General features: G+C 47.0%; 1 protein-coding gene across 1 annotated transcript; it reads right to left on the minus strand.

Annotated features, from left to right (window-relative positions):
* Positions 1–285: 285 nt before the first annotated feature.
* Positions 286–13039, minus strand: LOC125941139 (uncharacterized). Its single transcript, XM_049658092.1, has 3 exons — positions 12584–13039; positions 12093–12278; positions 286–1385 (listed from the first exon to the last, which is right to left on the minus strand). Exons 1-3 carry the CDS (start codon positions 13037–13039, stop codon positions 474–476), a joined length of 1554 nt encoding a protein of 517 aa, XP_049514049.1. The 3' UTR covers positions 286–473.
* Positions 13040–25119: the final 12080 nt, after the last annotated feature.

Here is a 25119-nt window from a genome sequence, read left to right on the forward strand (position 1 = left end):
ATTTTGTTCCATTCGTAGTTACAGCACGTCGAATGAGGCCCCTACGGAAGGCTCAGCGCACCATGCAGGTCTGAAGATTCTATGACATTTGTGATCGCGTACGACCTTTGAATTTTGGCATGATATTGTATCCAGTCATTTATGCCTTAACGCTGCAAATTAGCTGTGGGACAAACCGTAGTGAATGATTCAGAATCAGTTTTGTACGCGTGGGGTTCCTGGTTGCGCTGCGGCATCGGAGAGCACACAGACGTTTTGCGCAATTAACCTTTACGAAAACGCACTCAGAAATCGATACCCAGCTTTGATAACCCAAAAATAGGATAAAATTCAATAAGCAAGCAACTGTATTCCAAATAATCTTTAGCGTAATGAAAAAAATTGTGAAGGTAATGGAGAACCGCTTCATTAAAACAGAATTTGTTTCTGGGCTGCAATCGTTTATTCGAATGATTCAAGAACGCTGATTTCCTTCATTCCTGTACACATAGTTTCTTCCATGCAGACCCGGCTATGCGTGCCACGTACAATTCAGGAGATGCTTCCGTTGACCTGGATAGCTGCCAGGCATGCCAAGACTGAATGCCATGGAAGGCGGGCACTTTCATCCACTCATCCTTCTTTAAGTCGCGGAAGGCAACAACTTCTTTTTCTTCAAGATGTATTAGATGCGCACCTTTCAGTTTTTCTGTTAAAATTGTTACAAAGTCTCTGGCTGCCCGAATTGCACTTTCAGGGTTTGTTCTCAAGTTGTTGAGCATTGCTTGATGCTTGACAAGTCCTCCAACTCCGTCGCACGTGTTTTTCCCGTGTCCAGTTGCTGAGAATATCCATTGGGTATTGGGACAATCGCTCTTTCCGAACTCGTAAAGGCGGTATCTATTTTTGAAATGACTGGCGGCTCCATCACTCACATACGTCACCTTGGAGTACACCGGCAGGTTATCGTCCACCCATTCTGTCGCTTTTTTTAGAGCCAAGCAGGCGTGAGCGGAGTCGTGGTTCAAGTCGTCACTAACAATAGCGAAACTCTCCGTAGATTTTTTCGTTGTTACCACGCATGTAAACACGGATACTTGCTGCTTTTTCCAGTGGTATGCCTGAACTTCGTCAGGAAGCACGACAGTCCAGTTTTCGGCAAAATCAAAGTGGAATACAATGCTCCCACGCTGTGTACATTGCTTTTCCTCGTAGATAGCTTTGCCTTGTGTCTTCTTGATGTGGTTGTGCACGATCCACTTTGCCACTAGAACCCGAAGATGATTCAAAAAGGTATCAGCATCCAAAACCTTTTTCACAAGGTCGCCTGCCTCCCACGTCGCTATCAGTATTTCTTCTTCTGGGATATTAAGTTCCTCGACTGTCAGGGACACGCCTTTTAGACACTGATTGCATTCGCCTAAAAGGCTGCTGATGACGGAATGCAAATGAATGCGGAGTGCAGGTCATCAGAATTGATTCTGTGGCCAGTAATGTTCTCAAGAGCGGCAAGGCAAAGTTTATGGTTGGCGCAAATGACACAAACGCACACATCACGCTGGGGATAACATTTTACCCAGCGTGGTGGCAAGGTGTACAATTTTGATAGGCCAATGCCAGAATCAGGATGGTCGTCTTTGTATATGCGGAATGCCTCTCTAATAGATCTGGTCATGAAACGCTTTGTTACTAATACTTTTTCTCCGTCGATCGTAACCGACAAGACATCCTTTCTGTTAGGGCTTTGTCTCGAGCATTCCAACTCGTCCTTCGTGTAGTACTCACGTGCCGCAGATACGCACTCAGGGCTCACCTTGTGCCTGGTGAAAGGATCCGGCCGGTACCACACACCGTGATTTGCTTTCAATTTCCTGGACTTGTTTATTTCATACATCGATGCTTCAGGAATAAGCTTCTTAATCTCATGTTTAGCTAGTGTTGATGGCAGGAGAGTCAGAAGTTGATAACGTTCCTGGGGTGTCGTCGACGCTGCATAGGCTTGCCGAAAGCTTTCTGTCCACTGCTCGCAGAAAGAGCACTTTCTTTCGGCTGAATTTCCAGATGCATCACATTGGTTGTACGCCCGCCGTATCTTGTTGCGAACATTTTCCGCTACCGCCTTCTGCACCTCACTTTGTTTTCTTTTGATGTAAGTAGGCCTGTCCCGACTTCTCACTGCGCCTGGACGTTTCAAAGGGGACACGCAGGTAGTCGCAATGATCTGGTTGACGATGTTGATTTCTGCTTCAGGGGGCATAAAAATGTCATCGCTCAACTGTGTGTTCCGTGAGGATATTTCATTGCAGAAGTAGCGAAAGCACGGGTAGCACAAGTAGTCATTCTCTTTGACAGTTACTGATGTTTCGGATGTTAAAAGTTGCTCCAAAGCATTAACGTCTACGTCGGTAACTCTGCGAAAATTTCGCTTCTTTGCAATGAGCTTCTTATGCTTAGAAAGGTAGTCTGCACAATACACTCGCTCAGAGCTATATTTTGCCGCCATGAGACGCACATGAACAGTAGAGTAAGAGCAAAGCACAAGCACTATCGGTGTCGAATGAAGTGTGAACAGCGGATCGATTCAGGCTATCTCCTGTCAGGCCATCTGCTGTTCAGGCCGTCTGCTGTTCAGGCCATAGAGTTTCTCACTATAACACCTAGAGGCTAAACTGGCGCCACCGTCTATGTGAGTTTCTTATAGGGCGCCGTGCCCTCATGGGAATGACCGGATATGTGTCTGCGAGGCTTGTGTTGGCTGGTGTTGAACAAGGCTTCGTCTAAAACGTGGATATGGCTACACAACACAAATAATGCGTTCTTAAAGTAAAATCTACATAAAAGGCTTTCATTCACCCATATTACATATCTCAATAAAGTTTACTCACCTACAATGCCGAATGAAGTGAAGAAAAGCAAGAACAGACGACAAGTTGTTCCAAAGCAAGCGACAATCTTGTCGTCTGCCCTCCAACTTTAGCGGCCAGCTGATACTTTTTACGTTTCATATAATTGTGCATCCAATAGTAAGTCCTCAAAATTAAACAACATATGTTTTTGTGTAATAATAAAGCTAAAGCAGTTTTTTACGTGCTATTTTAGCAGGAAATGAATGTTTGTGACAGACGGAACGGTGCAGGCCAGGCACGTCTTGAAGGCGTTCTGGCTCTCCAAGAACGATGCCAATCCGAAGTCACGATATACCGGCATTCCCATGGATACCACAGCGCTGCAGCTCCAGTTCTCCCTCTAGGTAATATAGTGAGAAACTCTATGGTTCAGGCAGTCTGCTGCCGTCAACTGAGATAGGCGCGCACATCCGGTTACCGATAGTTTTGCTTTTGTTTCCCTTGGCATTCTACATCTTGATTTGCCACTGGAGTGCCACGTTAATACTTTCCACCTTTTTCGGTACTACTGGCCTTTCAAGAAAAAGAAATCCAATCCTACCTGCATTCTAAACACTTGGCGGGCAAGAAGTCGGATCTACAACAATTGCCTATCCTTGCGTAAGGGCCTCATTCGACGTGCTGTAACTACGAATGGAACAAAATTATGCAATATGTTTTTAATGATTATGAAAGCTGATGTGGAGGAGAATAAGTGGGCAAAGTTTTAATTGTCATCAGAAATTCTCATTATTCGGTGTTTTCTTGAAGTTACACCGGTAATATCTCTTTATTGAAAAGTGATATAAATATAAGCTTTAGCAGTTTGGTAAATAAGTATGCTTAAAACGTAATGCGGAATTCTTGCCGCTCTACCACAAGCCTTTTTTGAGATAAAGACCTGCAAAGTAGACAAACAAACGTTTCCTGGGCCGATTTTGAGGTTTTTCATAAAAACATCTACACTACCCACAAAAACAAAAATAACTCAACACGTGCAAAAACATGCATATAATTATTTAGAGAAATTTTAGCTACCTAACTTTAATATATTTTGTGTAATTCACAGCCAAAGTTGGCCAAAACAGCAGAGCAGGTAAGCGTGGCATTCTTCCACTTCGTCATTACTGATTCGCGGTGCTTCGAAAAACTTTTGGCAGCAAAACCAATTGCGGATCTCTTCTTTCCACTCATCAGGCAACAATATGTAAAATTTTGAACTAAATTTGAAAGGTCGACCGGCCATCCTTTGTTCGATCTTACATGGAATCACCCTGACTCGTATTCATCAAAATTCTACTCAGGCGAGCTTGCTCTGGCTCATATTGCCAATGATTCTACTCAGGCAAGCCTGCTCTCACTCATATTTATCAAAATTCTACTCAGGCGAGGTTGCACTGAGTCATATTCACCAAAAATCTATTTAGCCAAGCTTGCTCTGACTCATATTCACCAAAATTCTACGCAGCTGAGCTTGCTCTGACTCATATTCATCAAAATTGTACTCATGCGAGCTTGCACTGAGTCATATTCACCAAAAATCTACTTAGCCACCTTGCACTGACTCATATGCAAGAAAATTCTACTTAGCTGAACTTGCTCTGACTGATATTCACCAAAGTTATGCTCGTACGAGGTGCCTCTGACTCATATTCACAACGATTCTACTGAGGCGAGCTTGCATTGAGTCATAGTCACCAAAAAATCTACTTACCCGAGCTTGCTCTGACTCCTATTCACCAAAATTCTACTTTGCGAACTTGCTCTGACTGATATTCACCAAAATTATGCTCGGACGAGCTTCCTGTGACTCACATTCACAACGATTCTACTCAGGCAAGCTTGCATTGAGTCATATTCCCCAAAAATCTACTTAAGCGAGCTTGCTCTTACTCGTATTCAACAAAATTCTACTCATCCAGGTTCACACAAACTCAGACTCGTGGTTAGTTTGAAGTCTTAGTGAGCCGACTTTTGACTGAGTTCATCGAGCTATGTATACATTACATTATGTGACCTGTGCGGTGCATGAGCAAACATTGCATATGTGTTGTATTGGATAAAATAAGGACAACTGTACACTTTGCAGTTAGTTTTCTAGAGTTTAACTGGCCGTTGCATGAAAGCTTTGCCTCATGTCAATTCAAGCAAGTGCATTAGATATGCATCATATTTTTTGTCAATCCTGTAGGCTATCTAGGCCGTTACCGGGTGGCCACATTTTGTACATTTCAACACAAAGTTGAATAAATGAGCGTGGTGCAATATATTTAAACAAAGATGTTTGCATCACTGCAAGTACAACTATCAGAACATGATACAAACACATGCACATAAGATGCACACAAAATCCAAATACGTAAACAGATGGAATCAGTTGGCCACCACCTATTGCAAAAAAAAAAGACGAACCCTTACTCAGGTATTATTGTGCAAGAAAAAAGACACGGACGGGAGAGAAGAACACACACACCAAGCCCAACCTTTCAACTAAATTTATTGCGCCACTGAATAGGTTTATATGCGTGAAGCAGTATAGACTGCGCACGCGCTTACATGAGCTAAAGAGGATTTCACATTCGTGTAACATAGTTGTGATGCCGTCTTCAAGTGATGCCGCCTCCAAGAAACTTAGTTCTTTTTCTGTGAGAGCCAGTGAAGGGAAACTAACACACTTATCCCCCGATTTCGCAATCATCTGCGCTTCAGTTATTTCACGGATAAGCTACGTCCTGCCACGGGACACAGTCGTGCAATCATCCTCGATAGGTTTGCGGCCGCGATCGCGACAATGAATCCCCAGGAACCCACCGGTGCCATTTTTTACGTTATTGAGGTGTTCGCGGAGCCGATCATTGAGGCAACGCCCAGTTTGACCGATATATTGCTTTCCACGTGAAAGCGGGCGGTTGTACACTACCCGGTGAACGCACTCGACGAACTTTTTTGATGATGTTAGTGCACTTATCGGGCGGGACGGCATTTGGATCCGTCAACTTGCAAAGCTTGCCGAGCTTGTTGGGAGCAGAAAAAACAACTCTTACATTTGCCCTTTGGGCCATCTTTTTCAAGTTATGGGAAATCCCGTGCATGTAGGGTACAATACTTACTTTGGGGCGTTTGCCGGGAGGGACATCGGCAATTGGTTTCTGCGTGCTTGGTCGCCCTTCTCTTAAAATGCGTTCCGCGACAGACACCTGCATCAGCTTGGGATATCCAGCCAAGCACAAACGTCGAATTTGCTTCTCAAAACTTGTGTCCAATACATGTAAGCAAGACTTGCCAAGGGCATTCTTGAAGTACAAACTGATAATAGCCCGCTTAACAAGCTTAGAATGTGCGGACGTATATGGAAGAAGTGGCTTGTTTGCTCGCGGCTCATACGACCAACACGTGTGGCTGTCCTGAAAGCTCAGGTGAAGATCAAGAAAGCGAATGGACCTCTCCACCAGCCTCATGAGTAGTTTGAAGGGGAACTAAGCACTTTTGAAACGTTTCTAACGCTTTCTTTGTTTCCAGAATGAAGGCATCAGAAGAGCAGTCAATAAAAATGAGAAAGTCATCAACGTATCTAAATATCTGAAAACTACAGTGCCTTGCACTTGTAATGAAATGTCACGGTCTAAATAGGATAAAAACGGGTCACTAGAATGGGAGAAATGCAGGAGTCGATACAAACTCCGCTCTTCTGCAAAAAAAAAAAAAAAAAAACACCATACTCATCAATACATTGCTCAACACAGGACAGTACGCTTCTATGCGGCAAAGAATAATGAAGACCCTTAACACCGATAGAAAACGCCTGAAGGCTACTGTCAGAATGTAACTTTAAAAAATCAATCACAGTGTCTGAGCTCTTAAAAAGGAAAGGGTCGCTGACAGGCAGAAGGCCCAACTTATCTTGTAAAAACACGGCCAAAGACTTCTGCCAAATATCAATTTCTGACACAATCACCCGTAACGGGACACCGGATTTGTGCGTTTTGGCACCGAAGAAAACTTGTAGAGGATTACGCTTGCTGTTTTCAATGGCCTTGGTCAATTTTTATAGATTAGGTCTGTTGCACATGCGCTTTGCCTCCACCTTTACCTTAGCCAGCGACACCTCCCTGTGACAGCTAAACGTGGCACTGATGGATTCTAGGGCGTTGGCGTTAAAATCCTCAACAGGGAGCACAGCAAAACCGCCTTCTTTATTGGATAGAAACAATCACAGCGAATTATCTACGAGTGAAGGGGCCACCCGATTCACCGATATATTCGGCTTCGGTTGCTTGCACCTTTGTAGTACACCGACACCTTCCGATACGATGAAGCCTACCTGGTGGTCTGGGACAAGCCTTGAGACATCTCGAACGTAGGACAGAAGTTCTCTGGGGGGCTTTTTGGTTTGGACAGCGAACTTCGGCCCGAGTGACAGGACCAAGAGAAGCGCGACCAAGCACGCAGAAACCAGTTGCCGATGTCCATCCCGGCAAACGCCCCAAAGTAAGTGTTCTACCCTATATGCACGGGATTTCCCATAAATTGAAAAAGATGGCCCAAAGGGCAAATGTAAGAGTTAAAGCAGAAATGAACAAACTCGACACACTCATTAGGTCCGGTATCAAAAGACTACTCGGCATCCTACAATGTGCTAGCACGGAGAAACTATTGGAGCTTGGTGTTCATAATACAATCGGCGAATTAATCGAGGCTCATCTCACTGCACATATCTCCAGGCTTTCGTTAACTAAGCCGCGTAACAAAATCCTTAACGAAGCAGGTATATCATCCATACAACCACCGCTCGACAGGTACCCCCTGTCCAAAGAAGCCAAGGATCCCGGTCGATAGCGGTCGATCCCGTACCGAGAAACATTCATCCGGTATATAACGAGGGCCGAAGAATCGCACGGGCTAAAGCCATTATTCAAAGAGTAAATTCGTATAGGGCAGATGCACTCTTCGTTGACGCGGCCAAATACGGCAGCGAAAACAGGTTTGCAACCTCGGTCGTAGACGAGTGCGGAACGCTGATTAGCGCTGCGTCCGTTTGCACTAAGCACGCAAACGAGGCGGAAGAAACCGCGATAGCCCTTAACGCTGCCAAAGGCCAAACGACTGTTTTCTCCGACTCGCGCACTGCCGCCAGGGCCTTCTCGTCAGCCCTAGTGTCTAACCACACGGCTGGTAAACAAATCTCTTCAAAATACTGCGGACAACGAGACAGGAAGTCACCACATCGCCTGGTTCCCGGCCCACGTTAAAGGAGTAGTTAATCAAGCGGGTTGCATCCCCAACGAGCAGGCCCACTGCCTAGCGCGTGAATTCAGGAACCGCGCCCGGGCTAATGGTCCAGCTCTCTCACAGGATTGCTCCCCTAAAGACCCTCTTACCACCTTTAATGAGATCACATCCCATTGCAGACTGAGCAGGAGGAAATTCCCTCCCCCTCAACCAAAATTAAACAGGGCTCAGTCTGTCACGTTGAGGCTCTTAAAGACGAGATCGTACCTCACCCCCAGAGCGCTGAATCGGATAAATTCCAACTTTCCGCAATTGTGCTCCAATTGTGGGCCCGACTACTGCTCTTTCGATCATATGCTCTGGCTGTGCCCGTTCAACGCGGGCTCTGATCTTCACGACAAGTCCAAGTGGAACGCCCTACTGCAAAGCGCGGACTTTACGCATCAACGACAGGCCGTCCAGAGGGCCCGCGACGTCGCGGAGAGCCACCAGCTCCCGGTTCCGTCATGGGCGGAGCAACCAACTTGATTGAGGTGCCTTCAGCACCCCCAATCTCTTTCCACAGGACCTTTCAATAAAGTTCTTGTCAACTGTCAACTGCTTTTCTGCTCCCAACAAGCTCGGCAAGCTTTGCAAGTTGACGGATTCAAATGCCGTCCCCCCCCCCCCCCCAATAAGTGCACTAAGCATCACCGAAAAAAGTTCGTCGAGTGTTTTCACCGGTTGGCTTACACTCCCACTTTCACGTGGGAAGCAATATATCGGGCAAACTCGGCGTTGCCTCAATGATCGGCTCCGATAACACCTCAATAACGTAAAAAATGGCACCGGTGGGTTCCTGGGGATTAATTGTCGTGATCACGGCCGCAAACCTATCGAGGATGATTGCACGACTGTGCCCCGTGGCAGGACGCAGCTTATCCGTGAAATAACTGAAGCGCAGATGATAGCGAAATCGGGGGATAAGTGTGTCAGTTTCCCTTCACTGGCTCTCACAGAAAAAGAACGAAGTTTCCTGGAGGCGGCATCACTTGACTCGTAACTATGTTACACGAATGTGAAATCGTTTTTAGTTCATGTAAGCGCATGCGCATTCTATACTGCTTCACGCATATAAACCTATTCAGTGGCACAATAAATTTAGTTTAAAGTTCGCGCTTGGTGTGTGTGTTTTTCTCTCCCGTCCGTGTCTTTTCTGTTGCGCAATAATACTTGAGTAATGGATTACCAACTTGCCCGGAATGCTGTTCTCATAAAGAAAAACCACAAGTCAATGCTGCAATGACCACGCATAACCATTCCCTTTGCCAGGTACATGGGCTATAGGAGAAACACACGTGGAACCTAGCAGTTACCTCGAGATAGCAGTTATGGACGCTTTTGGATTCGCAGCTGGCCACTCAACCACACAAGTGTCTTCAGTGTGTACTTGTATTTAGGTACACGTTTTATTGTCTCTATCTGAAAAATTTCATGTGGTCTCCTAAAAAATTTGAGAATGTTTGGATTCTGAGGCTTGAAAAGGTAAATATTTTTATTCCATTCTTGTTCAAGGTGAAAGCTCATACAAAAGCTTAGAGATATTGTCAGTGCCCTTCACTTTCCCTCAGAACATATGTAGTCTGTTATTGACATTCGAGCAGCTTTTCAACAGCACGGAAATCAGCTTCCCCTGTTTTCAGCATTGGATTAACGCAGGCAATTCAGGGAGGCATAAAGTTTTGCTAATACAATCGGTTCGGGAAATCCAGATTAGATTATAGTTTGACGCTTTCCTTGCACTTTCTTATTTTGGTCAAATGATCTAGTTTGAATTAGCATGCTCTAACAGTGGTCTACTTTAGGTTAAGTACATGACTAGCTTAACAGACTGGGATGCTGGCTTTTATTTCCAGGAAAGGAACCATAGCACCTGCTCCAGTTGCATATGTTTTTGGTTGTCTGGGGTTTTCTGCATCACTTTTAAGATAATGAGCACAGGCAGGTAGAAGCACACGCATGCTATTAGCGGATAGTTTCGATAGCTTCTTACTTTACACTTACAACTATGAATACAAAATTTGAGCATTCGATTTTGTTATTAAACAAACAAACGTACTCCTAACAAGGTATTTTTATGTTAGCCGTGGGGATACGCGGCTGTACTACGTACTGCACCATATTAACTTGAGCTTCTTGATACAGATTCACAGTGTACTAACCGCGCGAGACATAGCACGCTAAAGTAGACGACGCCCATGTCTGTTAGAATACTATGATGCTACGTACACAAGTGACTGCACCTCCTAAAAAAATGTGGTGTCGGCTTTTACGCCTTTCGAAATATTTAGAGAGCACTTGTATGAATAATTACAGCATACGCGCTGCGACGGACGAACCAGGCTGGCGCTAAAATTAACGTTCACAACACAAATTCCATTGCACGTTCAGTAATTATACACAGATCATTTGCGGAAGCTCCTTCAGGGGCAGACGTGAACTTTTGAGTTGGTGCTTGCTTGCTGCTAAGTTTGGTGCAAGAATATTTCTAGGAGCAGGAACCGCTTATGCGCAATCACGAGCAATATACACGCATCCTTTTTTTCAGAAGCTGTCGTTAAGCACGAGTAGCGCGAGGGTGTTGACATGACTTCGCTGCAGCCGAATACGGCATATGTGATGACAACAGCTATATGGGCTTGATGATAAAGCTCCTCTTGTGTATCGCAGGAACAACGACACAGGCACAAAACACACACGAGACAGCACACAGCGCTGAACGACCAGCTCGCGAACAGCTGTTTACGTCCACCATGTCTCCTCGTAATGAACTTCATCAACCGCTGCTGCGCACTCCAAAAAAAAAAAAAAACACTTTGAAGCGTTCTTAAAACACAAATCATCCGTATTATTTTCTGCTATTAAAGACTGGTCAATAATTTTGCAATGCACAGATGTTTCCATCACATTTGAAAAATTACACGAGTTATGCCACAAAAGTTGGCAGCAAGCAACCCTGGGCGTCGCATCATTCGCATTGTTGAAATCACGATCATGTGAATTGAGCCCTCAAAAATCGCATTGCGACGCGTGCGAACGCACCGATTTTTTTCGCTCCAGTTACGGCATGTGCAACACAGCCTTCATACGGTGAAACGCGATCACCCGAGAAAGATGAACTGGTATCTACTGTGCTGGAGGTATCTACCGTGAGAGGTATCTACTGCGCTGGAGATCAGTGAACTATCGTGTCTCTGAAAGAGAGAATAAAAGTAGCGGCAGAAAAATGGGGCTCGTGAAAAAAGAAAGCAGGATAAATACATAAATAAAAGAATAACGTAGGTACAGCGCAACAATTTTTGGAAGGAAACCAACAAACTGGAAAGAATGCTGAAAAGAGCGAAAAGCAAAAGGCATGAATGAAAGGAAAGGGAGGTTAGAATATTATTGACAACCCAATAACAAAAAATAAAAAAACTAAGAAATTTAATAATAAATAGCTAAGTGCTGTTGCATATAGTTTGAAGTTTAGCATACAGAATAGATTCTAAAGCTCTCTTCGAAGCGTTCATGCCTATTGGTTGCAGTGTCTGGAATTTATGGAGGAGGTATGCTTCTCTATATTTTCTCTCTCGCGCAGAACGGAAATTTGACTGCAGTATGTAGAGTTTAAGTTCATCAAAGTTATGACCTGGTTAGTTGTGACCTGCCGCAAAGCAGGGAGGCCGCTTCCCTCGAGACCGAACCCGTGGCGAAGGCCCTGACCGCCGCCCGGGAATCCGTGTAGATCTGCGGCCTGCTCCCGTCCCGGAGGGCGAGGGCCACCGCGACCTGCTCCGCCTGTGCCGGAGACGAGCCCCGCACCGACGCGGCGTTAAGGAGGTTGCCCCTGTGATCTACCACGGCCGCCACGAATCGGTCGGATGAACCGTATTGGGCGGCGTCGACGAACGCTACCGATCGCGGATCGCCAGCGACGGATCTGAGAAGTGCGGCCGCCCGGGCCCTGCGTCTGCCTACATTGTGCTGCGGGTACACGTTGCGCGGGAACGGCGAGACCCTGATGGCCTCCCGCGTCTCCGTGTCGAGCGCGCTCCGCCTCTTCCTGACGACAGTGAGATTGCAGCCCAGCGCCTCCAAGATCCGCCTCCCCGCAGGCGATGAAGAGAGCCTGACGACCTGGGCTATCTGCTGCGCCTCGACAACCTCGTCGAGAGTGTTGTGGACTCCCAGCTGCGTGAGCTTCTCCGTGCTGGCGGCCATGGGGATGCCGAGCACCTTTTTGATGCTCTTGCGGATCAGCGATTCGAGTTTTGCCCTCTCGTATCCATGCCAGCGATGCGCGGCGGGTACAACCTCAGGAGGTTGTCGTCCCCCAGCTCTCCGCGGCTGTTAGAGACCCTAGTGATGAGCCTGACCATGTTGTCCGTTTTGGTGGCGATACGAGCGATCATCTGTCCGTTACAGCCATTTGCCTCGATGAGCATACCGAGTACGCGGATGACCTCCACCTTGGGAATGACCTGCCCGATGGCCATGCGAATCGAAATGTCGACCTTTTCGAGAGGCACCTGACCCTTGGGGATGCGCCCCCTCCTGGTCGGTCGATACAAAAAGAGTTCGGACTTGGACGGGGAGAGCTGGAGTCCCGCTCCCGCCAAGAAATCCTCCGTGCAGCTCAGGGCCGCCTGTAGGGACTCCTCGACTCTGCCTTCACTGCCGCCATCGCACCACACCGTGATGTCGTTGGTGTGAAGAGCGTGATTAACGCCGTCCACTTCGGACAGACGGGCTGAGAGACCGCGAATGGCGACGTTGAAGAGTAGTGGCGAGATGACCGACCCCTCAGGGGTGCCCCTTGCCCCCAGCTCGAAGGGATCAGACTTTACCTCGCCCACCTTTAGAGTGGCGCGCCTGCCCCGAAGAAACGAACTGACGAACCCGTGAAACTTGGATCCAAGGTCCATCTCCGTAACAGAATCAAGGATGTGCCTATGGGAAATTTTATCGAAGGCCTTTTCAAGATCGAGCGCTAGGATACCCCTGAGGTGTATTTGCGGTGCTTTTAATTTTAGGATCACTTTGAAGGTGCCTGCAGGTTTTGCACCTGGGGCGAGAACACGCTTTTATTAGGGGGGAATGATGTTGGCTGACTTTTGCATGCAATCACATGCATTAAGGTTCCTGTTGCGGTGATAGGTAACCCTTGGCACATCTGGGAACGCTTTTCTCAGACGATCGTTACTTGATAATATTGGGTGGCATTTTCGTAGGATGTTGTTTACGTTTGGGAGGGCATTAGAATATTTTGTTATAAAGGTTGGCGGTATATCAGATTCTGGTGTAGGTTGTTTCTTAGCTAATACCGACTGCCTCTCTAATCTTGACGCGACGTCATCAGCATGGCCAAGACTGTGCCAAGGAGAGCATATGTCGCCTTGAAAAAGACAAGTCCACTTGTGGAAGTGTTGGCTCCTGTCTCACCCTGTTCTCGTATTGCTCATCGTCTTCAATTTCCATCTCCTACATTCCCCGTGTTTTCATTGAATTAGCGAAGTAATTGGTGCGCTGAGGGGCAGATGCAAATTAAAATATTGCTAATGAGATTCACTATCCGGGGGCATCAAATACACCTACACATACACGATTTATTCTGGTACAGTAGAGACAGTAGAACCATTCAAATATCTTGGTGTTCATTTTACTGCTCATCATGACATATACATGTAGGCTCCATCTTAAGTAGAATGTATAGAATGCTTGGTTTGATTCGTCGTATACTCTGCCATGCTAACAAAGACGCCAAACTTAGAGTATTCTACTATCATACGATCATAATTAAAATACGCTTCGATGTATTTAATAATTTTCTCAGTGGCCAATGCGACAGCGAAACGGGTAACAAGCCAGTGTTGCCAGGTTTGGCTATATATAACCAAATTGGGCTACGAGAAAAATTTTTTGGCGTCAACTTGGACGAGTTGGCTATGTGGCTATATTTGGGCTACTTAAAATCTGCGACTTGGCTCTGTTTGGGCTATAAGTGGCGCCCTAATCCACGCTCTAGAGGTGGCTCCACGCTCTAGAGGTAGAAGCAAATCTCGAAGGCTGTGTTTTAGCTGGCTGAGCCGGCCGCGTGGCTGTGCGTGTGTGCGTGCGCGAAATGACCCCTCCCCCCTCCCCCGCCTTTCCTTCCCTCTCTGCGCCGTTGTCTGAGCCGGTAGCTTTGATCTCTGAGGCACTCAAAGTAACACCCTGCTTGACTGTTAGGCACACGATCCCCGGGCATCGGGCTGAACCTGGGAGTAGTGGGTTTGATTGCAATAGCAATTATATGGACACCACAACGCGGATTTCTGCCGTCGTCGTCGCCGTGATGTTGCGTATGACGTCAACGGCGATGAAGTCGTCGCCGCGCTCCGGACGCTGTATGTGCGAGTGAAAGGCCGCGATGAACGCGCGCCTTCACGGAGAGTGAACGCACGTCGGAGAGCAAACGCGCGTTCTGCAGCTGTAGTAGTAAGTGGTTCTTGAGGAAAGGGAAAGGTTGACGCTATCTTCTGCAGCCCTTGAGGGAGCACAGCTCAGCGCCAATCAGCTGTGCTCCCTGAAGGGCTGCAGAATTCAGCGTCTCTTTCCTTCTTTACAATCACCATATATGGAAAGCGAAGGCGACTTCTTCCGTCGCGCGAAAGGCCGTGGGGGACGGGAGGGAGGGGAGGCGACGTTTCGCTGCGGCACCACAGGCGTATTTATATAAAAACGTTGCGAGGCGCGAAGGTGGGTAAGATTTCCGACGCTGCTCGACGAGTGTCCCATTCTGATCTCGTCGAAAACCTCCGAGCCGCCCCCAGAGCAGGCAACAGTCACCAACGCCGCGCGCGTTCGATGCGAACGCGGGCAAAACGCCGACGGCGTCGACAACAGTTCTTCGCATTGCTGGTGCTGCGGCATGTCCAAGTTTACACAGCTGATAAAACTACTATCCTTACTGCGTATAGCTATCTACTAATTTGCTATCGCAATTGATGCTTCGCCTTTCGGGTGAAACTGCGACAAATTTTTTCACAGTACACTTTACTAACATGGAAGGGAAGTGCTTAGGAAAGGAGAGCAATAACATAGGGTCGGGGCCGTCGGGCGATCGTGGCGCCGACATGAAAGAAGAGAAGCATGGGTGGATGACACGCTCTAGTTTGTTCATGGCCATGTCTTCCGGATAAAGTATCCCGCCGGGCACAGCTTTCGACCTACTCCACGTTTCTGGCACGAAGCTTTACTGCCATTTTCCTTTTCCTGCTAGATGAATTTTTATTCGTGCTTCGATTCGAGATTCATTTCGATATGTTGGACGTAAGATCGGATCAGAAAGGAGAATCCAAACATGGGGAAGTGGGCCAGGTATGCGAAAACGTATAAAAAAGAATTGGAGCAACACCCGGAGCCAAAGCTGGGTTCTGGTGCTTTTACTTCTAGATGGTTTGCCCGTAACGTCATGGGTGCAGATACTCAATGTGCTAATATCGAAACATGTTTGCGACTATGACATCAGTGCACCACGTCACATGAACTTCACCCACCGTGTTAGCTTATCTTGTGAGGTGTCGTGCTGCTGACTCGAGGACGCGAGTTTGAGTCCCGGCCACGGCGGCCGCGTTTCGATCAAGGCGAAAGGCAGGAGCACCCGTGTACTTAGATTTAGGTGTACGTTAAAGAACCCGAGGTGGCCAAAATTAATCCGGAGTCCCCCACTGCGTCATGCCTCCCAATCATATCGTGGTTTTGGCACGTAAAACCCGAGCAATTATTAGAGAGATTTAGAATAGGGGTTTTGGGGCCCCAAACGTTTTGGGGCCCCAAAGTACTAGCGTCGAAGCCACTGCGCATGCGCAAGACGGGAACTGTGTTTGGGTTTTGTATCGTGCACGCTGTTTCATCGATTTAGCGGGAGCCCCAAAAGCGGCTTCAAAAGCTTTCGTCAGCAAACATGGCGGCGCCCATCGAAGCGACGGCTCTAACCTAGCACGAAACTGGGCTCGATTCGTGGCAATTCGTGAAATCCGTAACCTAGAAGTGATTGCGGTTATCGCTTTCTCTCAACTAACATGTGTTATGAAGATTGATTCATTACACGCCACTGAATCGGAATTTAATTGTCGATTTCATGGCTCGTAGTTCGTACTGCTCATGGCTCATGACCTCACAGCTCATGGCTCAGACCATGGCTCATGGCTCAGACCATCACAGATTTACTTGGCTGGGTGAAGGTGCGTAAAGTTGGTCAGTCAAAACTAAGCGCTACAAGTTGCATGCTGCTAATAGAATAAGTACTAAATTGTAATTAAAGGCAAAAACACGAAAGTCTAAATTACTTTTCCTATCATAAAATCGTATATTTTATTTTATTATTTATAACAGCTTTTCTTTGACGCCGTAGTGACGCTGCAAATGCAACACGCTATCCGCAAACGCAACACGCCTACTTCAAAACTTTTCATTCCTGCATGCCCAACGCTAACACCCGCAAAGCTATTTGTGGCCCCAAACTTTAGGGACACCTATCTTAAAACTTTATTAGCCATGAACATGGTTTGCTTTTTGACAGTAACCGGTTTTCACAGCATTACCACAGTTATCAATTTGTTGTTTACCATTGCTATGTGTGCGCCGTCGCGGCTTTTACTGTTTCGAGCGAGTTAGTTCGGGACGTGCTCGTCGTCGAAAACGACTGCGCGCTTCTTACACTAGATGCCTGTTTGCGCAGTAATCTTATAAAGCTCCGCTTACACCGATTCAGGCAGTGAGTGGCATATGTTGCCTGTCGCTTTTCTAAACGCATGTTCTTGGCGTGCTAGAGACCTAATAAGGCGGCCAGGTTGATGTAAATTGACACTAAATAGGTTGTGTGTGTCCCAGCTAATCCGGGCCAATCTAATTGAAAAACAAAAACAGGAAAATGAGCATGTACCAGCTAACCCGAGCCAAGCTAATTGAAAAAAAAAACGAGAAAACAAGATAGGATGATGAGACAAATAACGTGAGATATCATAGCTCGAAAGACTTGTTTAGCTCATCAAAAAAGAAGCCGTGTGCACGTCGCCGTCGCTGGTCGCTGGTGTCATGAGTAAGACGCCGGCGGCGACATAAAAAATGTCACAGTTTCGCCCTAAGGGCGAAGCAATGAATGCGATAGCAACACAGCAATGTCATACGAAGTAAGGTGAGCGGCTTTGGTAGCAATATGAATTGTAGTAAACATGAGCTGATTAAGTAAGCAGGTGTGCTGCGACGTAAGTAGACCGACATGAAGCGAGACTCGATGACCACGAGAAGGCGCGTGTGAAACGGTGGTGTTGATGAGAAGCGCTTCCCGTGGGCAGCGCGCGTGCGAAGGGACACACCTGTAGCGCTGCACTGCCGATCCGGGCAGCATTGCATGTGTAGCGTGCGTTGGAAAATGTGGCCCGACTATTACTAACTGAATGAACAAGCGTGGAGTGAGCGCGCACAAACAAACATGAATAGAACACACTGAATGACTGCAGACAACGACCGTCAAAACTCTGGCAGCAAGCGGATACGCCGCAGCGGCGAAGGTACGTGCGGTCTATCGCTTCAACGGAAACTGAGCGGCGAATGCACGGCGCATAAAGGTCAGAGCCGTGTGGAGATAAGAGACGGTGCGAGCGAGCGACGAGCGCGGTTGTTGGCAGAGTGGAAGTGCGCCCCCCCCCCCCCCCCCCCCGCTCCCTCCGGCGCTGGCTTCCCGCTTCCTTGCTTGCGCGTGGGAGATTGAGTGCGTTCGCTCTCCGTGATAGCGCGCGTCCCCGCACGCTTCCGCTCGGGCATACGGCACGCGGCGAAGATTTTATCTATAGGGAACCTCACGGCGACGGCGACGACGACGGCGACGCCGACGGCAGAAATCCGGTTGAAGTGTCCATATAATTGCTATCGCAATAAAAGAAGAAAAGGACGAAGTAAACGGAGCGTTCTGAACGGCGCGAGCGCGCGAGGCGCGTGACTCGAGGTATGGTCGAGGGAGAAACGGCACTGAGCGAGCATTATCGACGTGGCTCCGGGCCAGGAAGGTCGCATCGCCAGCTCCGCTCTGGCGACGGGAGACTTGGGGGTCTGGCCGAGTCCGTGACGTTGGCCGTCCATGGTGTGGCCGTCGACCTCGGCAAGTTCGAGTGAGGCTCCTGGACTGGCTGCAGCCTCTCACGGCAGGACCGGGCACCCCAGAGAGGACCCCTCTTCCACGGCAGACCGGCACGTTCGATGATCCCCGGAACGCCACGTCGGCACTCGGGAAAGGAGCTGGACGGAAGCGGTGGCCGAGCACGTCGCTAGGCCTAACCCGTCAAGTCTTCCTGCCACGTCAGCAACAGCGACCGGGTTATGCAGGCTTCGGAGGCGATCGAGTTGAAGGACCGACTACAAGGCAGCAACGACTTATGACAGTCGGCGAAGGCAACGACATTAAGAAAGGTCCAACGAGATCCCCGCCGGGAGAATACGAGCAACGAGCACGAACTGAGTAAGGACGATCGATTCTTGTAGCAGGCCAGAGTTGCCTGACGTTTGTGTAGGAAATGCCCAGAATCAGTGTGGTCTGAATTAAGGACACGTTTAGTGATTATTAAGGGCTAGGTTGTACATGTGTTAGTATTTTTCCTGCAGCGTGTTTTAGTGTGCTTGAGTTTATCGTTATGAATTTATTAGGTTGTACATTTTCCAGTATTTATTTGTTTAGTGTAGTTTGAGTTCTTAGTTTGAGGTTTTTGGCTTTCGTGTGAGATTAAAAAATCTGTTTGCTGTGTCGCCATCCGTCTTCCTTCTCCATCTCTTCTAACACCCGCACGCCCCGAGATCGGTGACAAAACACATCACATCACTGAATTGTTCGCAATGTTCATTGTCTCAAACACTCTAAGAATAAACTTGGTATCTATACACATTTGTAAAAACTGTCAATTCGATTGTCCGAACTGAGGCATGAGTAAGACGCCGGCGGCGACATAAAAGAAGAAAAGGACGAAGTAAACGGAGCGTTCTGAACGGCGCGAGCGCGTGAGGCGCGTGACCCGAGGTATGGTCGAGGGAGAAACGGCACTGAGCGAGCATTAACGACGTGGCTCCGGGCCAGGAAGGTCGCATCGCCAGCTCCGCTCTGGCGACGGGAGACTTGGGGGTCTGGCCGAGTCCGTGACGTTGGCCGTCCAAGGTGTTTCGAGCGAGTTAGTTCGGGACGTGCTCGTCGCCGAAAACGACTGCGCGCTTCTTACACTAGGTGCTGGTTTGCGCAGTAATCTTGTAAAGCTCCGCTTACACCGATTCAGGCAGTGAGTGGCATCTGTTGCCTGTCGCTTTTCTAAACGCATGTTCTTGGCGTGCTAGAGACCTAATATGGCGGCCAGGTTGATGTAAATTGACACTAAATAGGTAGTGTGTGTCCCAGCTAATCCGGGCCAATCTAATTGAAAAACAAAAACAGGAAAATGAGCATGTACCAGCTAACCCGAGCCAAGCTAATTGAAAAAAAAAACGAGAAAACAAGATAGGATGATGAGACAAATAACGTGAGATATCATAGCTCGAAAGACTTGTTTAGCTCATCAAAAAAGAAGCCGTGTGCACGTCGCCGTCGCTGGTCGCTGGACAGCTGAACTTCTACGCCGTAGGCAGAGATAACGTGAGAGATCAATGATGCTGAACATTATTTTGTGTTCACGACAGCTAAAAAGCAGAGTTAATAGTTAATATTACTGTAAATAGCTAAAAATAATAACTTAGTGCTATCTGTCATAGAATAAAAGCACTGATTTCGCCCTCTGCAGCTATTCGCTCGAACTTAAGAGCTTCCGGGGCCAACCAAAAAGTGTTCTGTGCAAGCATGATGTCGCTGTTGTTGATGTAAAGGGCCGACCGGCCGTCACGGCGGCACGGACATTTTGTTACGATGGGTTGTGCAAATAAGGATTGCCGTAGTCGAATGTGAAAATGTATACACAAATAAAATTGCAAATAAAAATGGCAATATTTGACTACGAAATATTTTGCACTTTTTTCTGTTTGGCTACATTTGGGCTACAACTTCTCTAGCTTTTGGCTACGCCGCCTCGTCGGACCTGGCAACACTGCTCGGGAATCCTTTCTTCGTAATCCAGGTCGGTGGATTTTCACCGGCTGCCTGTTATGATTGTAGTTATTGCCGCGGCCACAGTGTCTAGAATGCTCGGCTCGAACGTATTCCTGTAATCCTTTTAATTTGTGGCCACACTGAGGCCAACCACGGGCGTTTTGAGAAACCTGAACTTGTTGCTGAGCTGAGTTCATTGAAGATAGAAATCCAGCACGTACAGGCGTCTCAGAAAGAGATTGTGATACAAGTCAGTTCATTAACATGTCATGTTCACAGCTTCCAGTGCGAAATGAGGAACTTCAGTGCATAAAATGGAGATTACAATATCTATTCCGAACTTATCTAGCCACCATCGTTTCAGCGATGTGGTACACATTGCGGTTGACTGCATGCCGTTATTTTAAATTAACTTATTAAATGGTTCAATTTACCCTCACTATTAACAGTTTGTAACGTGTGTGGGTCCACATGAATAGACCTTACACGTCATTGCGAGATTACAATGTTTTGTCAATAGTTTGGGTTGCCGCGGTGGTTGAATACAGTGGGTGACAGCGAGAGCACCACCGTTTGTTGGCGAAGCAAACAGTGCAAGTGGCGCCTTTTTTAGCAGCTTCACACTACATTCCAAGATCGAACGACCGCAATTTCGACCCCATCTTCCAGGCATACGGACAGAACAATAGATTCATTTTTGATGATCCTCCTGTAATGTGCGTTCAAATTGCGAGCATTCTTCAAGCGAAGCGTAGTGTGATGAATTTTAAAAAGATTTCGGGTCACTCTAGAAAAAAATCGTATTTACCCACAATAGAATTACACATTGCGCTACGTGTAAAACATGAGTATACTTCTAGTTGTATAGCGCAGACGGAACGACGACAAAAAGAAAGACAAGATGGCCAACAAGCCAAAAAGACCAACAAGCCCAGATTTCCACTAACACGAATAATACTCCTAAGTGGGACTCAGTGGTACATTGCGAGCTCGACCCTTTTTGTACCTGAGCACCGGAGCACAAACCAGTTTCCTGGTTATATGTTTTCACTGGTGGCGAGCTGAGAGAAAACCGCTGAAATGGACACGGCAGCACCGTCGTGACACGGCAATCCTCCGGACACGGCAATCCGGAGTGGACACGGCAGCACCGCCGTGACTACGTCACCTGAAGTTCCGCTTCTTGTGCAGGTGTTCTACGGATGCATTTGCCTCGGATCGATCACGGATGCTTCTTTTCCACCTAATGGACAGCGTCCCTACGGATACAGCGCTCCACTGCGACTGCGCACGGGTTTCAAGAACCGCGCATCTTCAACATTAGACCGACTGGCCAGACAGCACGTGGATGATACGGATGACGCCTACCTTGCTCGCGGAGTGACGTCAACAAATGCCCATGTGATCACCCGATCGACACCTTCAAAAGGGATGCCGGCCTCATTCTCCAGCAGTGGACACGGCAGCACCGCCGTGACTATGTCACTTGAAGTTCCGCTTCTTGTGCAGGTGTTCTACGGATGAATTTGCCTCGGATCGATCACGGATGATTCTTTTCCACCTAATGGACAGCGTCCCTACGGATACAGCGCTCCACTGCGACTGCGCACGGGTTTCAAGAACCGCGCATCTTCAACATTAGACCGACTGGCCAGACAGCACGTGGATGATACGGGTGACGCCTACCTTGCTCGCGGAGTGACGTCAACAAATGCCCATGTGATCACACGATCGACACCTTCAAAAGGGATGCCGGCCTCATTCTCCAGCAGTGGACACGGCAGCACCGCCGTGACTATGTCACCTGAAGTTCCGCTTCTTGTGCAGGTGTTCTACGGATGAATTTGCCTCGGATCGATCACGGATGCTTCTTTTCCACCTAATGGACAGCGTCCCTACGGATACAGCGCTCCACTGCGACTGCGCACGGGTTTCAAGAACCGCGCATCTGCAACATTAGACCGACTGGCCAGACAGCACGGGGATGATACGGGTGACGCCTACCTTGCTCGCGGAGTGACGTCAACAAATGACCATGTGATCACCCGATCGACACCTTCAAAAGGGATGCCGGCCTCATTCTCCAGCAGTGGACACGGCAGCACCGCCGTGACTATGTCACCTGAAGTTCCGCTTCTTGTGCAGGTTGGTAAAAGCAAATATGGTTTCTGCAGTGAATTCATCTGCTTATTAGTGCTGCCGTGTCCCCGTGCTGTTGGTTGTTGTATCACTGAATGTCTATCTGTAATAAGCCTATTACTGAAACTTTCTGGGGATATCGAAGAAAACCCAGGACCTAACGATAACATGCTTGAACAGCTCATGCTAACTCAAAAAGAACTACTTGAGAGAGTGATGGAAATTAGAGATAAGCAGGCAACATCAGAGGCTTTCCTCTCGCAGGTTGACAGCAGACTTCAAGCTATTGAAAAAAAGCTTGAATCCTTAGATGATGTTCATAAGCAGCTTTCGGTACTTGACTGTGCTGTAAGTAAATTTGACGGTGAGATTGGCAAATTGGCTAAAAGAATTGATGATATAGAAAACCGCTCAAGGCGAAATAACCTTATAATTAGGGGTATAGCGGAAGAAGACAAAGAAACAGACGAAGATCTCATGCGCAAAGTAAATTCTGACATTTTTGAGCAAATACTGAAAGTCAAGTTGACCTCGATTGAACGTATCCACAGGCTTGGTAAGAAGATAAACGAAAGAAACAGGCCGGTTATTTTGCGCTTTGCTGATTTCAGGGAAAAGAAGAAAGTACTAACCAATTGTTCGAAGCTTAAGGGTACACATTTCAACGTTAGGAGGATTTCTATATGAGAGTTAATAACGCGCGCAGAGCCCTGTGGAACTCAGCAGTCGAGGAAAAAAAGGGGGGTGCTAGAGTTAAGCTCATCTTTGATAAGATAAAAATTAATAACACCATATACGCTTGGGATGACGTAAATCGTAGACGGTACGCATGCTCCGATCCCTCAGTGAGCAGGGATGCGTGACTTCAACCATACGACCTTGCAGGTTTTAAGATCATAAATCTTAACGCCCGGAGCATACTGAATAAATTAGATGTGTTAGAAAGTGTCCTACTCGAGCATGAGCCAGATATCGTTGGCATTACGGAAACATGGCTCCGCAATGACATTTCTGACGCTGAGGTTACTCCCTGCGGCTACACTCCGTTGAGAAAGGATCGATGCAGTAGAGGAGGGGGCGTAGGTTTACTTGTCAAAAATTCTATTACATACACAGTACTGCCGGATTTCAGTGATATCGAATCCCTTTGGATTAAAGTAAAGCTCTCAAACTGTTCACTTTGTGTTGGTGTATTTTACAGACCTCCGGGCTCAACCGACAACATAATGGGAAACCTTAGAGCATTTATGGAAGCAAGTTTTTGCCACACAGATAATATATGCTTGATTGGCGACTTTAATTTACCTGGCATCAATTGGGTAACGCTGGATCCTGGCTCATCTGAACCTCGGTCCTGTGAAGAACTGCTTAATTTGAGCTTCTGCTTTAATTTATCCCAGATTGTCTCGGAACATACCAGGGTGTGTGCGGATACTTCCTCAATCCTAGATCTTGTATTTCTTTCTGAGCCATTACATCCCTATCTTTCTAGCTGCTCGGTTGAGGATGGAATGTCTGACCACAAAATGGTTATCACATGTTTTAGGCTTGATGCAAGGATCTCGGAGCACCGCTTGCGAAAGTTGATCCCGAATTTTAAAGATGCTAATGATGTATGCATACTAGACCACCTTGCCATATCATTTGAAGACTTCATTACTATGTACCGTTCTGGTGAGAGCGTTGACAAACTCTGGGATCATTTTTCCAACGTGGTTCAACGTTGCATAAATTGTTATGTTCCGCACCATCTTAAGAACACTAGAAAAAGAAATCCATGGATAACGAGAGACATTATTCATGCAAAAAGAAGATTAAAGCGAAGGCGTCAGGTGCTTGCACAATCTGGTAGCCCACATTCCATTAATGTTATCAAGAATATGAGCCAGGAATTGAAGCAACTTATCAAAGATTCAAAATCTAACTTCTTCAACACTACCTTGGCATCATTCCTCAAAAATGCTCCGAGTAAATTCTGGAGATATGTCAACCCCTCGCCTCGCACTGACTGTCAGGATAACACTTTAGATAGAGCTCAGTCTCTTAACAATTACTTTTCTACCGTTTATACTGAAGATGATTGCTCCTTACCTAATTTTACCGAAGTTCCCAATCAACCCCCTATGAATGACATTGAAATAAATGAACAGGGTGTACTAAGTCTCATATTGAACATCGATAGCAAAAGAGCCCAGGACCCGATAACATTCCTAATGAGTTTTTGTATAGATATGCAGAGTGGACCGCTAAATACCTCACAGTTATCTATCAGTCTTCAATTTCTACTGGTTGCTTCCCATCTGCTTGGAAATGTGCGAAAATTGTTCCGATTCACAAAAGTGGTAATAAGTTGGATGTTAAAAACTATAGACCTATTTCATTAATTAGTACTTGTGGTAAATTACTGGAGCATATTGTCTCCAAACAATTATCTATATACCTCGCTGATTTCAATATCCTCGATCGCTGCCAACATGGGTTCCGTAAGCAGCACTCCACAATAACTCAGTTGGTTGAATTAACACATGATCTCGCAAGTGCCTTGAACGAACGCAAACAAGTAGACATAATATTCCTTGACTTCGCCAAAGCCTTCGATAATGTTTCCCACCCTAAATTACTCCTAAAGATTGATAAAATTTTCAAAAATCCGACGATCACTAAATGGTTTTCATCCTACCTCTCCAACAGAGAACAGTATGTTGTGCTTGAAAACTGTCGCTCTGATCCCTCAAGGGTACTATCCGGTGTACCCCAGGGTAGCGT

This window comes from Dermacentor silvarum, chromosome 10, assembly GCF_013339745.2.
Source record: "Dermacentor silvarum isolate Dsil-2018 chromosome 10, BIME_Dsil_1.4, whole genome shotgun sequence".
NCBI lineage: Eukaryota > Metazoa > Arthropoda > Arachnida > Ixodida > Ixodidae > Dermacentor > Dermacentor silvarum.

Excerpts from the sequence above, each read along its gene's own strand:
- LOC125941139 (XM_049658092.1), bottom strand. The coding sequence starts at position 13,039 with ATGGACCTTGGATCCAAGTTTCACGGGTTCGTCAGTTCGTTTCTTCGG. Across the intron at positions 12,279-12,583 it reads TCGGGCAGGTCATTCCCAAG|GTTGTCGAGGCGCAGCAGAT; the intron begins GTGGAGGTCATC and ends ACTCTCGACGAG. Across the intron at positions 1,386-12,092 it reads ACGTGTACCCGCAGCACAAT|TGTCTAAAAGGCGTGTCCCT; the intron begins GTAGGCAGACGC and ends GAATGCAATCAG.